Source organism: Pelobates fuscus, chromosome 4 (genome assembly GCF_036172605.1).
Source record: "Pelobates fuscus isolate aPelFus1 chromosome 4, aPelFus1.pri, whole genome shotgun sequence".
In the NCBI taxonomy this organism is placed as follows: Eukaryota; Metazoa; Chordata; class Amphibia; order Anura; family Pelobatidae; genus Pelobates; species Pelobates fuscus.
Window position 1 is genome coordinate 248,380,726 of NC_086320.1, and position 18,467 is coordinate 248,399,192.

At 40.8% G+C, this 18,467-nt stretch overlaps 1 protein-coding gene across 2 annotated transcripts in view; it reads left to right on the forward strand.

Moving 5' to 3' along the window:
• STAC (SH3 and cysteine rich domain) overlaps positions 1–18,467 on the forward strand; it is a 411,447-nt gene that overhangs the window by 362,104 nt on the left and 30,876 nt on the right. For both annotated transcript variants that reach the window (XM_063452039.1, XM_063452040.1), the window contains exon 7: positions 11,075–11,145. In XM_063452039.1, the coding sequence (XP_063308109.1) occupies positions 11,075–11,145 (71 nt within the window). The remainder of the gene's footprint in view (positions 1–11,074; positions 11,146–18,467) is intronic.

Below are 18,467 nucleotides of genomic sequence, written 5' to 3' on the forward strand. Positions count from 1 at the left end.
CTACACATTAACACTCTGCATTCACTACACTAACACACACTCTGCATCCGCTACACACTAACACACCCTCTGCATTCACTACACATTAACACACACTCTGCATTCACTGCACTAACACACACACTACATTCATTACACTGACACACTCTGCATTCACTACACACTAACACACACTCTGCATTCATTACACACTAACACACACTCTGCATTCACTAAACTATGCACACACTCTGGATTCACTATACTGACACACACTCTGCATTAACTGTACACACAGCATCCACTACACAAACATCCTGTATTCACAGTACACACACTACATCCACCACAAATTGAAACACTCTGCATTCACTATACACAGACACTGCGTCTAATACACACACTACATCAACTACAGACACTGCATCCACTAAACACATTTCATCTAGTACATACAAACACTACATCCACTACACAAACACACACTAAATCACTGTACACATACTACATCCACTACTCAAACACACTCTGCGTTCACTATACACACTGCATCCGCTACACTAACACACTCTGCATTCACTGCACAAACAGTATCTAATACACACAAACACTACATCCATTATACGCATTCTAATTCACTTCCACTATACACACCACATTCAGTCCCGCATCATTGTCAGCGGACTAGGTAGGGCGTGGGCGGGCCCGGGAGGGAGGGGTCGGGGGGGGGGGGGGGAGGGGGCCAGACCTTGTGCTTTGTCAGGGGCCCCAAAATTTCTGATGGCAGCCCTGGGTGCACCAGTCTACTGGTGACCCACAGGAGGGGAGTTCACTGATTGCACTGCACTCTCCTCCTGCCCAGACCCGTCTTGACCGCAGTGCAAGTGCCCTCTGCCCCTAATTTACAGTGGCTCACACTCACAACAAGCAGTGCCTGGAGCCCTTTGCAGAGACGGAAACAAAGAGGTTCTGCGGCAGCTGGCCGTCCTGCAAGCATTACATTAAACAGCTGTTCCCCGTGCAGCCACAGGTGGCGTTGTGCTGGGAGAATGTGATTACTCTTCACTTCCTCCCAGCCTACAGAGCAGCGCATGGGGGAGAGACAGGAGGAGGCATGATTTAATCTTACAATAAATCCTCTAAGCAAACCTTTATAAATGTGGGGGGATCAGCTCTGTTTCCACAGTTTATTGGTGTTTACTCTGATGTCTGTATTAATATTGAGGGATGTCTAAGTAGTAATGTCAGTGTGTGTCAGCAGGGCCAGCCATTGGGGTGGGCAAGCTGTGCGGTCACGCAGGGTGCCATGACAACAGAGGCACCCGGCGGCCAACACAGCTCACAAGTTGGGTAAACCAGCATATTTAATTTAAAAGATTCGCTGGTGGTCCACTGGTGCGCACCAGCAGTAGGTGCAGTCAGATCATATCCTCTCCCTCGTGGTTCCGGTGCTCAGTTAGTGAGTCGGAGCACAGGCTCAGAGATTCTCAGCCTGTGCTCTGACAACATTGAAAGTCAGAGCTGTGAAGGAGCGGGTATGGCAAAGAGCTACTGATTAGAATATCATCAATATCCGTTATAAAACCAGGAAAAGGTGGGCATGGATGGTGAACTGATTTGGTGGTGCAATGGGCCACTTGACTGGTTTTGCCCCCCAGGCCTAAGGCTGCCAGCCCTCCCCTGGAGAGAATCTACGTTTCGCACTTTTGACTTCCGTCCAAACTCTAATGCGGCCATGTCACTCTTACCACAGCGTTAAAAATGCAAAATAGGAAGCCTCCTGTCATGTGATAAAATTGAAGATTATGCTAGCGTCAGTGTACCTATAATCTTAATTTTAATAATGACAGGAGGCGAGTATTTTTCCTCCCTTTCCCACCCGGGGAAGATGGAACAGGTCGAACTATAACTGTATGTTTTCTCTCTCTCATCCTTATCTCGTATCGGTCTCTACTCTATCCCTTCATCAGTCAGGGACAGTAACTGTTATCTATTGATCCTATTATTTACGCATATGTTGCTAATATCATAGCTGGGTCACTGTCATTATAACAACCAGTAAGAGACCAGAGTCTAACCCATTACACACTCTCATTTCAGTCTAACTTCACCATCTCCTAGAGTTTCCAGAGCCACTTTGGCGAATTACTAGGACGACTACCCCACATGAGGACCGTCTTATGTTGCTCGCCCACCCGTTGGTGTTGGTAGCAGTTTGATCATCACATTACCGGCAGTTCACAGTTACGCCTTCCGGATATCGTTTGATGAACTTTCTCTATGTTACGATATTAAACTTTTCTCTGTTACGATGTTGCTTCTGAAAGGAGGAGGAGCCTATTTTCTGGGAATACCTTACTCCCTATTGCATTTTTGATTGGTTAAACGTTTACTTTCTTTAATGCTGTGGAGTTTAGTTAAGAGAGATATGCAAAATACTCGCCTCCTGTCATTAAAATTAGGATTATAGGTACACTGACGCTAGCATAATCTTCAATTACATTCCATACTAATAGACACTACTAACAGACATAGCAAAAAAACACAAGATAAAAAAACAACAAAAAAAAAACAAACAGTATGTGCCTATTGTCAGTAGAAAATTTTAAAAGAAAAAGTCCAGAGGACACAGTCCAAAATGTTCTCTTTTGTCCAGGTGGTGTTTCTTATTGTAGTACTTGGATGGTTCAGGGATACACATGGAAATACAGAAAGAGAAACCAATAGTGTAATATTCTAAGTAATAAGAGAATGCATAACAGAAAAGTATGAATTTGACACTCACATTTATTGGAGCTTATAACCAGCTCCAGATATATTAGCATGCAGTGGTAACATTTCTTTCAGATGTATATTGATATTCAAATGTTGGTGCACAGTGGAAAAGAGAAAATGAGAACATACAATAGTGAAAATTTAGTAATAAATAAAACGCAGCTGGTCTAGTCCTAATCACTACACACCAGCTCCGTTGATAGACCTCTCATACAATGTATAACACACTCAAAGCGACTGCTAAATTGGCATCATATCATTTAGACAATTAGCCAGCACTGGTATATCGATAATACCAATATCACTACATTTTGAAATTATACTCCCATAATGTTCGGGGACTCAACACACCCCATAAATGCCACATGTTCCTCAAGGAGGCTAAAGCAATCAGAGCAGATGTGCTTTGCATACAAGAGATGCATTTTATACAAAGTAAGATACCCAGATCAGATGCCCAGATTTGGTGGTAGAGAATATCCTATTCAACATCACTCCACACATTCATCCAAATCAAGGGTGTCTCTATACTTACACACAAATCAGTGACATTTGAGCTACTGAAGAAAATTGCAGACCATAATGGCCACTATATGATTTTAATTGGCCCCCTGAATAATGTAATGCATACACTTGTGAATGCTTATGCACCTCATGAACACCAGATAATTGTTTAATATAAGCTATTAACAAAGCTAACACTGATACAACAAGGGCTCACCATCTTATGCATAGACATTAATCATGTCCTAGACCCTACAATTGAAAAGCTGTCCCCTGTCTCCTCTAGATCAGCGGCACTTAAAAACCAATGTGAATCATCAATGACAAAACTGGTAATGAAATTTGGTTTGTAAGATGTGTGGAATACACTGCACCTCTCAGAGGTAGTTACACCTACTAATCTTCAGCCCACAAGTCATATTCCAGAGTAGACTTGTTTCTTTTGTTAGAACCCTCATTGGACTTGGTATACCAATGTTCAGTGGGTCATATTGTTTGGTCAAATCATGCTCCGGTGCTAATAATAACTCAAATTACAAATATAGACAACTTAGTGTCTCAACAACCCGTTATTGAATGACAAATCTTTTGTATCCAAAATTGAAGAAATAAAATCATAGCAATGACACTGCAGATAGATTCCCAGTAACACAAAATAGTAATTTGCAGTATGCTCGTTAGTAGAACTGCATACCTTGAAAAGCAAAGAAGACTAAATTCCCCATATTACTAATTTTTACGAGGACCCACTCCCTGTAACCCACAGATAGTTCCACTGAACAAATAGCACTGATAACCTTACATATTAATAATATAAATGTAGCTAGAACAGCCCTTCTACAGCTTCTCTATGACAAGCATATTGGACAAGAAGCACATAAGCCACACTCATCAGATCAATTCCAGTGTTTCTATATGAGAAGCATCAGAGGACGCTTGACATCCTCATACAATTTGTGAGGAACGCTGATTGTTGAACAACCGAGTCTGACTCCGTTGTGTGTGCAGACGCTCAGAATGGTGACTGTCAGGAATACTGCCACTCAGTGGCATACCTAGAACATTTAGCACCTGGGGTGGATCCTGTGTTTGGACATCCCCCCTATTTAGTATGTAAAAAACACCCACAGTTTTTTCAGGTTTTAAAGAATATATATTGAACAAATTTGTGTACCATAGAAAGAGTCCCCTTATGGCCCCATTAGAGACTACAAATGAGTCTAATGGGTCCTCTCTAACACTCTGGCCACATTCACAATATAGTGATATAACATAGCTATCTGATATCTAGCCCAAGGTGGCTCTTTTCACCTTCATTATTGTTGCTGGCTGCTGTAGCTGGCTGGCTGCGACTGACAAGTTTAGCTGGCTAGCAAGCCTTTCTCTAACCCCAGCAGGTGTATTTTTCCCCCCAAATCCCTTTGTGTGTTTAATTTTCCCCTTCCCCTCTATGTGCCTCATTGTCCCCCCAGCCCCTTTGTGTTTTTTTTTCTTCCCCCAGCCCCTCTGTGTGTACTTTCCTCCTCCCCTCCTGTGCCCTCTCCAGCTCACTTCCCTTTATGTGCACTTATTTTGCCCCCCCGCCCATTTTTTGCCCCTCCCCTCCTGTGCCCTGTATAGCCCCCCGTCCTCTTTAGCCCCTTTCTGTGCTTTTTTTGCCCCCCATCCTGTGCCCTTCTTTGTTCCCCTCATTTGCCCTCTTTAGCCTCCTTCCCATCCTGTACCCTGTTTAGTCCCCCTCTCATCATGTGCCCCACTTTGTCTCACCTCCTGTGCCCTCTTCAGCCCCTCTCCCCAGTGCCCTCTTTAACTCCTTCCTGTGTCCTTCTTGTCCCTGTCCTTTGCCCTCATTATCCCTCCTACCCTCCTTTGCCCTTCTTTTCCCCCTCCCCTCCTTTGTCCCCTCCAGTGCCCTCTTCAGCCTCTCCCAGCCTGTGCCCTTGTTTGTCCCCCCTCCTCTGTGCCCTATTTAGCCCCCTTTCTTTTTTAGACCACTTCCCTGTGCCCTTTTGTTGTCCCACCTCCCTGTGCCCTCTTTAGCCCACCTCCCTGGTACCATCTTAAGCCCTTACCTGTGTCCTTCTTGTCCCCCCTCCTGTGCCCTCTTTATCCCCCTCCCCTGTGCCCTCTTTATCCCCCTCCCCTGTGCCCTTCTTTGTCCCACCTCCCCTGTGCCTTTTTTAGCCCCACCTCCACTGTGCCCTATTCAGCCTTCTCCCCTGTGCCCTTCTTTGTTCCACCTCTCTGTGCCCTCTTTAGTCCCCTACCCTGTGCCCTCTTTTCTGTGCTGTGCCTGCTCAGCTTAACCTGCTCAGTGGGCAGTGGAGCCTGTGTTTCCTGTACCCGGTCCAACATGAAACAGTTCTGTGGTCTCGGTGAGCACTTCCTGTCGGACCGGGTAGAGACTCCTCTATAGCGATCAGCCTGTTCGACCACTCTACATTAAATGACCAGCAGGAGTAGAGCGCTGTGCAGTGGGCTTCACTCTTGCCAGTCACTGGGAGATTGGGCACCCCCCTGATGTGTGGTACCCAGGACGGACTGCCACACCCTCCCCCTGCTTAGCCTGCCACTGTTGACACTAATGGTGTGTTTAACCCTGAAATGTAAACTTTGCCATATCTCTAAAATATCCCATATCCCTGTACGCTCTGGCTTTTAGTGTTGTTTTCAGTTGGAATGCTTGCACCGTTTTTTTTTTGTGCAGATCATTTTGTCCTACTAAACTACTCCTACAAAGGAGCAATGGTAAAAGGAGAGTGCACTTGGGAGCAGTAATAGCAATGGTTGTTGGTGAAGAGAAATAATTGAGCAATGGAAAAAGGGAGAGTGAAATAGGAAAATGAAATAAAGCAAAGTGAGAGGTGAAAATGAATGATATAGTCCAATGGAACGAGTTGGGAAAATGAAAAAAGAAGAAGAGAGGGTGAAAGAAATAAAAAAAGGGAAATAAAGCAATAAATACAGCAAAAAAAGAAAGAGGTGGAAGTAGACTGATGGAAGAGAACCTTCCAAACATATATTTACCTACAATGTTAATAGTATAGACATAACTTAATAAGCAATAATCCATAGACGATATAGGCCACATTTTTTTATTCTAGAACTTTAACTGTTACAAGATATAAATGTATACCAAATAGCCAGGGCACAAAGATGGCCCACTCTTGGGCCCCCATAAAACGAGGCTAACAAGGCATTTGCCTTGGGCGACACTTTCCAAAAAATGCCATGCTCAAACGCACAGGCTCATGACTTGTTAGCCTCTTTTTATGGGGGCCCAAGAGCAGGCCATCTTTGTGCCCCCACCCGCCCGAAGCAGGCAGGCAGCCATCTGTGTTCCGGGTGGGTGAGCTTTTCCTGCTCGGCTCCCTGACGCAACCCGGAATATGACGTCAGTCCGGCATCACTCTGCGCCGAGCGAGGAAGCTGAGCAGGGAGATCACTGCTCCCTCGCCACCCACTCTTTTCCCCCCGCCTGCCTTCCAGCCTGCAAGCTTAGCAGCCCCACTGGACCCCAGATAAATAATCCACCCAGCTCTCCCAAAAGTAGGGAGCCTAGGTGGATTTAAATTAAAAAATAAAGAAAATAATGATTGTGTTGGGGGGAAATGTGTGTGTGTGTTTGTCAGTGAATGTGTGTCTGCCAGTGAGTGAATGTGTGTGTGTATGTGTTTATCTGTCAGTGTGTTTGTCAGTGAATGTGTATGTCTGTCAGTGAATGTGTGTCTATATCTGTCAGTGTGTCTGTGAGTGTCTGTCAGTGAAAGTATTTAAGTGTGTTTGTGTTGTTCAGTAAATGTATGTGTCAAAGTGATTGTGCATGTCTGTCAGTGCTTGTATGTGTCTCTCAGTGTGTCTGAATGATTGTACGTGTCTGTCAGATTGATTTAAATCAGTGAGTGTGTATGTCAGTGTATCCGAGAGTGTGTGATTGTCCGTAAATGTGTGTCAGTGTGTGTCTGTCAGTCAAAATGTGTGTTAGTGAAAAATGTGTTAGTGGCCTTGGCAGGAAGGGACTGGTAAATTTAAATTAGGGGGCGCTAGAGTTCCATCATGCCTAGGGCAGCACCAATCCATAATACACCACTGCAAATAGCAACTGTCTAAGCTTTACCTCATATTTAAAAACGAATTACTGCTCTTGAGAAGAATAAGGGTAATACTGTGTCTTTTTCAAGTTGAAAGCTTTGATCAATATTTTATTAATCATCACATTAAAAATGCAGTTTACATCCCTAATTACAACACAACTTGAGATGTTTTGTTTACGTTAAACAATTAAATGGGAGAAAATGTTATGCAATTTTATGTAATTGAAAAATGTCCATGAAAATTATGTTTAGAAACATTTGACACTTTATTTCATACAAGTTATGCATAATTAATTTATTTGCGTTTAGGATATCTGAGATGACTTAAGAAAATCAAAAGTTTAAAGCCATGAATTACATTTATCGTTGATGGCAATGTCCTTTAAATGGTCCAACAGTGAAAACATTCAAAATGTATCTTTCTCAAAAACAAAACCTACAGATTACACACAAGCAATTGATGATAATAATAATTGCTTTTACACTATATTAGTAAGGAGTTTGTTTAATTTTGTGTGTTTTAAACTTATGCATCCTACCTGAGGGAAAATAATATCATCTAGCTCAGTTTGGATTCAGTGACCAATTTTACCAACTTCATAATGCAGAGGTAGAGGCCATGCAGTCCTTGATATCTACACCCATAATCCTCAACCATTCTGTATGATTAATATAACAATATGCCAGTTTGGCATAAGGGGTTTCTAATAGAAATAAAAGACTATTCACAGGTCCCCTAAAGGGAGATGATACTGGGTGCTCAGTATTGATATGACAAACAAATGTTAACATAACATGTCAAGCTTTCAACACTGACATTCATTCTTATTCTCACAACATGAAACAAGGATATACTAGTTAATTATACTTTGACAATGCTGACATTGAAGGTGCCAGCAGTCACAAATGTGACTGGAGAGTCTCACATTTTGAGGCACTGTCCCAGAAAAAAAAAAAAATAGATAACAGGAACCTGTTTTGCATTTTGAAATCTGTTGGCACATTTCAAAATGTGGAATGGGCACTAAGACCATATAGAGAGTGCTACGTGCGTGGAGGGGGCAGGTTGCCAGTTGGCCTGTTCACCCTTTTAAGCGGTGAGCCCTCCCATTTGACAGTCCCGGAAGGTGGACAGGAAACATTAGCAGGTAAATCAAGAAATCAGTATACAACAAGTTAATGTAGTATAGAATCAGTGACACCATTCCTACTGTGTTGCCAAGGTATACTATGTGTATGATGGTTCAATACATGGTCACCAATAAAAAAAAAATTCAAAATTTATGACAATATACTTTTTTTATATGTCAATTCAAAAGGAAAAAGAGAATGGTAAATAGCCTAATCTTCATATTAAAAATATTAATATTTTATTTTTATTTTCCTCTCCACTTCTAAGCTGATAAATATTGGAAGCAAAACATAGTATAATACATATTGTTTCTATCGGATACACTTGGAGTATCCGGAACCTTAGCCCATCACAATAATACAGTGAGAACTCAATCGTATATTTGATTTTTTTTATATATATATTATATTGCGCAGTTTTTAAGTTAAGTCTTAATTGATTTTTCCTGTCTCACATCTATAGATACACCTTTTGGTTTAATTTTTGTTCCCTCTCTTTTATGTGTGATTTATACTGGTCCTTCAGACTGCAAATTATCTAAAGGGAACACTTTTCCTGGAAAGACAATTTTGCTTGCTTCTGCCTTAAGGATTTTTATTTGGAGATTAAATAAAAATCCTCTGTTTACACACTATGGCAGAATGGAGGGAAACAATAAATTTTGTATGCACATGGAGGGGTAGTAAGACAAAATGACATCTGGAGATAAAACTATATGAAAATTCCAGCACATAGCAGTACAGAAATTAAGTGAAAAAAATAGCATAATTTATTAATTCCACTTAGTGGAATTAATAGGACATCTTATAGATCATACACTGATCAGTCACAATGGGATGGGTTATATTAGGCAGAAAGTGAACAGTCAGTTCTTCAATTTTATGTGTTAGAAGCAGTAAAAATGGGCAAGCAAATAGATTGGAGGGACTTTGACAAGGAATGCACAGATGAGATACCAGTAAATGCAACTTGTGCAAATCAGTGACTAGAAGTACGTACTTTACATATGAATCTGAAATTTGAGATTTTATAATTTTTTCTACAGAATGGGTAATATATCTGCTGACCTGGTAGATGTATGTAATATGTCTATAATGAATGCGGTGGCGAGGCTCATCTTCCTGTCCGCCCGCACCTCCCATGTCTCACCCTTCTGTCAGTCCCTACATTGGCTTCCTATAAAATATAGAGCTCAAAATTCTGGTTCTTGCTCTGACACACACACACAGACATACTCATACACACACACACACATACACCCAAACTTTACACTTTTAAAACCAGTAGACAGGGGCTGAGTAAAGGGACAGGGCTGTCGTGGGAGAACAGGGGCTGTAGTGGAGGGTATAAGCTGTAATTGGGGGTTTAGGAAATGTAGGGGGGGGATAGGGGCTGCAATTTGGGAAAGGGGCTGTGGTGTGGGTGATATTGGTTTGCAATTGGGGGAGAGGAGCTTTAGTTATGGGGCTGAGGAAGGGGGCAGGAGCTGAGAGGGGGAAAAGAGCAGGAAAAGTGTGGGACAGGGGCTGAGAGGGGGGGCAGGGGCTGAAGAAGGGGACAGGGCTGAGGAGGGGGACGAAGGGTGACAGGGGCTGAAGAAGGGGACAGGGCTGAGGAGGGAGACGAAGGGTGACAGGGGCTGAAGAAGGGGACAGGGGCTGACTAAGGGGGGACAGGGGCTGAGGAGGGGACAGGGGCTGAGGAGGGGGATAAATAAAAACCAGTGTATTTCCCCCTCCCTGAGTATTACCTTACTCAGCCAGGGAGGGATGGGCAGCAGCAACCAGCAGCCAGCATACAGCAACAGCAGTCAGTGAAGTCTGCCTCTCCTGATGATGTCAGGCAGGGGATTCAGATTTTTTTATGCTGGATGCGGCCCTGGGTTTACGGCGGCCTGGGGGGCAATTGCCTCCCTGCCCCTCTTCCCAGCCCGCCCCTGTATTACATGTCATAGCTAATATTAGAATGTTCACACAAAAATATGCTGTTTTACCAAGTGACACTACTGTTTCTTGTGACATGCCCATTATCACTATCGCTATTGTGTTTCACAAGTCATACTATCTCTAACACAGTGGTCCCACAACGAAGCCTATTTTAGATCCTGATTGCTTTAGATAACTATTAAAAGACTCACTCCTGTTTACCTACCCTGTTTTCTTTATAATTTACATGTGAGGTATTTATTAGTTTATTTCTGTTTACAAAAAAAAAGAAATGTGCAAATATCTCATGCCATGCAATGTATTTTCCTGTAAGTTAATGCAATGCTTGTCAACGCTATTGTGGCACAATAAAAATAAAGAATTTGAAAAAAAAAAAGGATATATTATTTGTGGGTACACTTAAAAGGAAAAGTGTTAAATTACGGTGAAAGAAAAACATGTCAAACATGTTAAATTGAGCTGTCACAAAATGGTTGCATTTGGGAAAAGGCTCAAGCATGAAAAGGTTAAACATAACATCATCAATTAGTCCTGGATCATAATAAGCCATGGGTCTAAAGTTCAAGTGGCATATGAATGCATTTGAAACCTTGTTTTAAGAATGTCTCTAATATTTAAGCAATTTTTCCTTACATTCTTTACAGTATTCACCTACTTAGAAAATGGCACAGAAACCTTCAGGGAAGATCATCAACAAAAGAGCAGTAATTCCATGGTACCAACATTATTACATTTTCTGTTGTAAAACACACTGTCATATCCTGTTTGTATTTTCTATAATGTGCATGAAATGTATATATTTAATACATTATACTTAATTATCACCTGAAGCTTATGTATTACATGTATTCTATTTTTTATCAAATAACTAATTTATGTAATGTCCTACATATGTGGAATCTTTTTTCCCAAGTCAGCATTGCCTAAAAGTATGGGAAATGTGCTTATATATGATAATGCATAAAGTAAAATTAATTATGCATAACGTTTTAGTATTGTGTCATGAATAAAAGTGTAAATTAAGGTTTGTGTAGAAATGAATTAAGGTATCGAAACACCCCAAATTATTCTTATGTGAAATAACAAAACATGTAAGAAAAAAAAAAACAATAAAAAGTGTTTGTTTTAGCATTAGTGAATTAACAACCAAACTGCAAAATAAATGCTACAATTTAAAAAAAAAAAATTGCAGCTCAGATATAGTAACAGCTTGGCTATTTTAACCTGGATTTTAAAATGTGTCCTACATTTCAGTACGGTTTGGTGTTTGTAAAATTAGCTCCTATGTATTAAGAGAAAATCCTCTGGAGTGAAATCCACAGTCATGAACCTTTCTATATTAATGGAAAACTTTTTTTTTTTTTTTTTGCGTGTAGTCAGGTCAGCTGGTAGAAAATATACCAATTCCACTCTTATATAAGCAGTTAGTAGTTTCATAGCCTATGACTTCTGATATTTTATATTAATGCCTCATTGTCGTCTTTTAGGATCTTAATGGTGGCATTCACATCAATATAACATCATACCATGATTTATCCATTGATCCAGTCAGTGTTTTGATTTTTGAGAATGTTGTAGTCAGCATTGGGTTTAACAAGATTGAGAGCGGCATAATGCATTCTGACTGAAGTACTTGCATCCACTGAGGATCTCCACGGAATCCTTTTTTAGAATTCCGTGGAGCCAGTATCTGTTCAGACTGCATTGACAAGCCTTTTCCTATGCTAGTTGCATTTATTTCCCCACTCATTCTTTGTACAGAGAACAATTGCACAACCATTGACATTACATTACTGTGATGTGACATATATGCCAGTCTGAATATCCTCTTTAGTCTTTCAACAATCCCTACTTACCAGACTGTCTTCTTCACCAGGTTCTGGCCATCTATAGTCAAATGTTTTAGTACTGTAAAGTTTTCCGCCATACAATTCAACTGCAATAAGTAATCAAAATAATTTCAATGTTTGCTTGCTTTGTGTCTGTGTCACATTGTGTGTGTTTGTCACGGTCTGTCTGTGTTATGGTGTGTGTGTCTGTCATGGTATGTGTGTGTGTCTGTGTCATGGTGTGTCTGTCTGTCATGGTGTGTCTGTTTCTGCCTGTGTCACTGTGTGTGTGTGTGTCACGGTCTGTCTGTGTCATGGTGTGTGTCTGCATGTGTGTTTTTACTCACCTTTTTTCCCCCCCACGTTGTGCTGGTCTCCCCTCGACTGGCCCTGCCTCCATGGCTGAGCTCATCAATCTTGATGATCTCAGCCAATCCGCATTGACACAGGAAGCACCTCTAGTGACCGTCTGAGTGTCTGTCACTAGGAAGCAATGTAAACACTGCCTTTTCTCTAAAAAGTCAGTGTTTACATTGAAAAGCCTGCAGGGACAGGCTATAGACACCAGAACCACTACATTAAGCTGTGTGTGTGTGCGCGCCTGCTAGTGAGTGGGCTTGCCTGTGTGTGTGTTTGTGTGCGTGTGCCTGCTACTGAGTGAGCTTGTGTTTTTATGTCAATGACCTTATGTATATCAGTGAGATTGTTAAAAGGCCACTCTATAACATGTGCAGTTTTACTGTATTGGGAGGATCCAGGGGGGTCCAAAAAACAGTCAGTATCTGGTGTGACCACTATTTGCCTCACGCAGTGCAACACATCGCCTTCTCCTAGATCTCTGAGATCAGCTCATAAAAAATGGGGGTAAAAACAAAAGTGTTGCGTTTATAATTTAGTTCCGATATATACTGAACAAAATTATAAAGCCTGGCACATTGAAAGAAATGCTTTTGACAAGTAGCAATTAGTTATTTTCAATGGGAGCTGACGTTAGTGCTGGGGATGGAGGAAAAGACAGAGGGGCTGAGCAGATGGCACTGTGAAGAGCATTATACGTCCAAAACTGATTTAGCCTCATAACCCATAGTTCCCAACATTTCAAATGCACAACGAGGAACACTTTAATTTTAGGGTGTAAGTGGGGGTGTGACCAGGGCCGGCCCGTCCATATGTTCCAGTGGGGCCATGGATCTAGATGGCTTTTATACAGGGGCGGCACTGTACTCTTTAATAAGCCTGCTGTGGGCTATATATATATATATATATATATATATATATATATATATATATATATATATATATATATATATATATAGATAGATAGATATATAGATATATGCATTTTTAATTCATGGCAATTATCACTTTCATATTTCATAGTTTTATAGTTAATTCTCAGTTCCATAGTGAATTTCAAATGTAAGGCAAAAATAGTTATATAGTAGTCTAGGTTAAAAAAAGACTAGAGTCAATCAAGCTCAACCTTAAAGGGACACTATAGGCATCAAGAACTCTTCCGCTCATTGAAGGGGTCTGGGTGTAATGTCCCTGTAGAGGAACTGCAGTGTTTACATTACAGTACTAAGACAGCTTCCAGTAGCTAAATCCCCCTAGGAAAGCATTGCCCGCTGCACATTAAGTGCCCCATTGGATGACATCAGAGGAGGTGGAGTGCCGATCCAACACTGAAGGAAATCGGCACTGGAATCAGGTAAGTGTTACAAGAGTTATTTAACCCTTGCAGCGCCTGTAGACTGTCGCAAGAGGGGAGTATTACAAGCACAATAGCATCTCTTTAAAATCCATTCTTTTATGCTTTTGATCCAAAAGAAGGCAAAAAAATTAAATAAAAAATTTAACCATTTCTGATTATGTCACAAAAAGGTAAACATTTCTTCCTGTCTCAAATGGCAATTAAATTTCTCCTTGGATCAACAACTTGTTCACATGCTTATTAATTATATCCTTTAATATTCTGTTTATGCAAAAAGGAATCCAAAACGTTTTTTTTTATCTATAGAATCTGATAAGACAACCTCATTAGGTAGAGAAATCACATCTCTTGCTCTTGCTTTAACCCCTTAAGGACTGGACTGTTTTTGCGATGTTGTACATTTGCGACCAGGCCTCTTTTTACACTTTTGTGGTGTTTGTGTTTAGCTGTAATTTTCCGCTCTCTCATTTACTGTTCCTATACAAATTATATATTGTTTTTTTCAGGACAAAAAAGGCTTTCTTTACATACCATTATTTATATAATCTCATGTAATTTAATTTAAAAAAACAAACAAATATGATGAAAAATTAAAAAAATACATGTTTTTTTGACTTTTACTTGAAAAATATTTTACTCATCTACAAAAGCGAATAAAAAAACTGCTAAATAGATTCAAAATTTTGTCCTGAGTTTTAAAATACCCAGTGTTTACATGCTTTTTTTTTGCAAGTTATAGGGTTATAGGTACAAGTAGGATATTGCGGTTTCAAAACATACATTTTTTTCAAATTAATCAATAGTGACATTGTAACACTATTATCTGTCAAAAGTCTCTGAATAACACCCCACATGTAATTTTTTTTTTTTAAAGTAGTAGGTATTAGGATATTCAATATAGGGTATGTCCAGTCTTTTTTAGTAGCCACCTAGTCGCAATCACTGGCCAAAGTTCATATTTGTTCATATTTGTTTTCTGTGTGAAAAAAAGTAAAAAACTAAATTGAACGCTAATTTTGGCCAGTGTTTGTGACTAAGTGGTTACTTAAAAAGACTGGACATACCCCCATTTGCAATACCTTGGGTTGTCTTCTTTTGCAAATGGTATGCCATCATGGGGCTAATTCTCATTCCTGGGCTACCATACGCTCTCAAAGGCAACGTAACCAACCTGGCCATTTTCAATGTAAAAATATTTGACCCATATATTTGACCCTATAACTTTCAAAAACGCTATAAAATCTGTACATGGGGGGGTACTGTTATACTCGGGGGACTTTCCTGAACACAAATATTAGTGTTTCAAAACAGGAAAACCTATCACAACAATTATATCATCAGTAAAAGTGCTGTTTGTGTGTGAAAAATGCGGGGAAAAAAAGTAACTTTCACTGACAATATCATCGCTGTGATAGGTTTTACTGTTTTGAATCACTAATATTTGTGTTCAGTGAAGTCTCCTGAGTAAAACAGTACCCCCCCATGTACAGGTTTTAGGGTGTCATAGAAAGTTACAGGGTAAAATACAGTGCTAGCAAATTAAATTCTCTGGAATTTCGGCCTGGGTTTGCAGGCAGGTCCCTCAAATTGCAATTAATAAAATTACTTAATTATATAAAAATATTACATAAATACGCACGTAGAATTTAAATATATATGCATATTTATATATTTGAAGTCTATATTTATATAATTATTTATGTAATTTTGTATATGGACATATGTATATTTCGTATTATTTTTATTTATTTATACATACATAGATATACAATTTCATTCTAAGTGTATTTTGATATAAATATATATTTTAATATCAAAATACAGTTAGAATAAAATTTCATATAGATATGTTTTTTTTAATTTGTTATTATTTTTAATTTTTAAAATTTAATTTAATTTACTTATTTGTATTTTATAATAACATACACACACGTGTGTAATTTAATTATAAGTGTATTTTTATATTAATATATGTACATATTAATATAAAAATACACTTAGTGGGGGCGGAGCCTGACCGCCGAGCCGCATGGACGCATCCAACATGAGCTCCGGCCAGGCAGGAGAAATACCGGGCAATAAGCAAAGGCTACCCAGCCAAAACTACCCAAGGGGGCATCACCCACGTCGGGGGTGCCCCGCTGAACCCAACGACACCACCCCGGGGCCTGCCGACGTCGGCAACGCTGAAATTCAAATGCGGCCTACTGAGGCTGAAGCCAGAAGGAAACGGCAGCTTTCCAGGGCACAAAAGCCCGCAAGCGACATCACATCAGCCTCCCGCCCCCCCCCTCTGGACCGGTGAGGGACATCCCGGTCCCCACTGGACATGTATACCAGTAGGAAAAACGAACAAGCCAGCGATGCAACATAGGAGTGCAGAAACTCGCCAATGACCAACCAAAATGGCAGCCCAGCATGTACCCAGACGGCGGACTACACACCCTAAACCATGTATGTCCCCCATGGAGGTCTTTGATCGGCTCTGTGCGGGCCTCACAGCAGCTCTACGCAGCAGAGGGGCAACCCACCGCCAAGCTGTCCGAACGGTAGCCTCCTGGATACGTCCAGCAGCGAAACGCAGCTCCTACAGGCAAGTACCCCAAGCCTCTAAAATGGCCGTCCGGCAGCGCAGACACCGAAGGGCCTCGAGGCGGGAAAAGGCGCCGATCCTCTCAAACATCTCATCCGACCAAACTCCTGGCTACCAACGCAGCTCTAAGCACCACTTCCAAGCCAACGCTGCATCACAGAGAGCTGCGCGGCCATACACCACGAAGACACTTACCGGAGCCGACCCCCAAAGTGGAGACGCCGGGCCCTGCGGCCGCAACGACCTGAACCCCTGGGCACTACTAAGACCCCACCTGCATGGCACATGGTCCCTCAGAGCCACACCACAAGGACTACCATGCTGGACTAACACAGTGAAAGACTCACCCCCAAAGCCTGCAAGCGGCGTGGGTTGATGGCCATCAAGGGACGCTGGAAGATCTGGTACCAGAGACTCACAGCAAAGTTACCATAGCCATACTCATAACAACCCTGACCTAGCACGCAGAACATTTTTACACTTTTCTTGTATGCTATATATTACAAATGTTCCTCTAGCTACTCACGTAGGCAATCTTTGCAGTCTAGGCTATATAGTCTAAGCAACCACTCAACCCTCAATACAACCTAGCTCTGCATTCTAATCACACACCCTTCACATACCAGTGAACGTGTACACCTTGCCAGCTCTAAGAGGCTTATACCAGCGTTAACTTATCAAGTATATTTCCTAAGAGTTACAAATGCTGAACGCTAGACATACGGCTCGCTGTGTTAATCTGTTAATTTGTGTTGTTTACTCTGTCTATTGATCTTTTACCTGCACTCTCTTCATACTCTCATAAGCCGGATTCACAAACCTGTTAACTAAGCATGATTTACACTAAGTCCAGGCTCTATAGTCTACTAAGATGGAGCATAGCGCAATACCGCGCCCCACACTGGACACTCGCTAGCCTAGTTTAGCCTGCATACCTAACTACCACTCTCAGCTCTCATCAGTTCCCAATACGAGCAACATGGCACAGGGTTACACCACAAAGCTGTTTTCGTCCTGATAAGCTAAGTAACATGTATAACCTGCCAGTGCAGTGTAATCTGTTAATTTTCTTGTAATATGTGTACCTGCATCTTATACCTCACCTGTTGACCTTGGTTATACTCAAACCACATGTAAATGCATAGTTGTGAATCTTAAAAGGTCTCAGGGGCCCGGCCTATCAATATCTGACAATCCTGATGCATAACTTAACCTATTTTTATCATGTTATGAGCGTTGAACACTCCTCTAAGCTATAGCTCATACAGTTGACCTCTCATGTTAATATATTAAAAATGTGCAAAGTACCTATATACCCCAATGTTATTAAAGTCACTAAAATGTGTGTGGAATGCCGTCGGGGTACCACACATTCACTGTTATACCTTCATGCACTACAAAAATAAAGAATTAAAAAAAAAAAAAAATACACTTAGTATGACATTATATATATGATATCTAGACATATATTATATAAGTATAATATATGTCTATATATCATATATAATAATTTTTTTTATTAACATGTACCTTTATTTATTTTTTCTGATTTTACACTAGCAGGGAGACTGCCTGTCAGCACAGACTGTCCCTCTGCAGGCAGACACATGGACACCTATTGTGGCCATGTGATCGCCCTGTTCAATGGTATTTTGTACACTATATGGACAAAATTATTGGGACACACCTCTTAATTATTGAATTTAAGCATTTCAGACCCATTGCCATAGGTGTATAAAATCAAACACGTGGCCATTTAGTCTTCATTTACAAACACTTGTGAAAAAAAATGGGTTGAACTTAAGAGTTCAGTGAATTTAGGTGTGTTATTGTGATAGGATGCCACATTTGCAATAAAATCAGTCTGTGAAATGTCATTCTTGCTAGATATTTCACGGTCA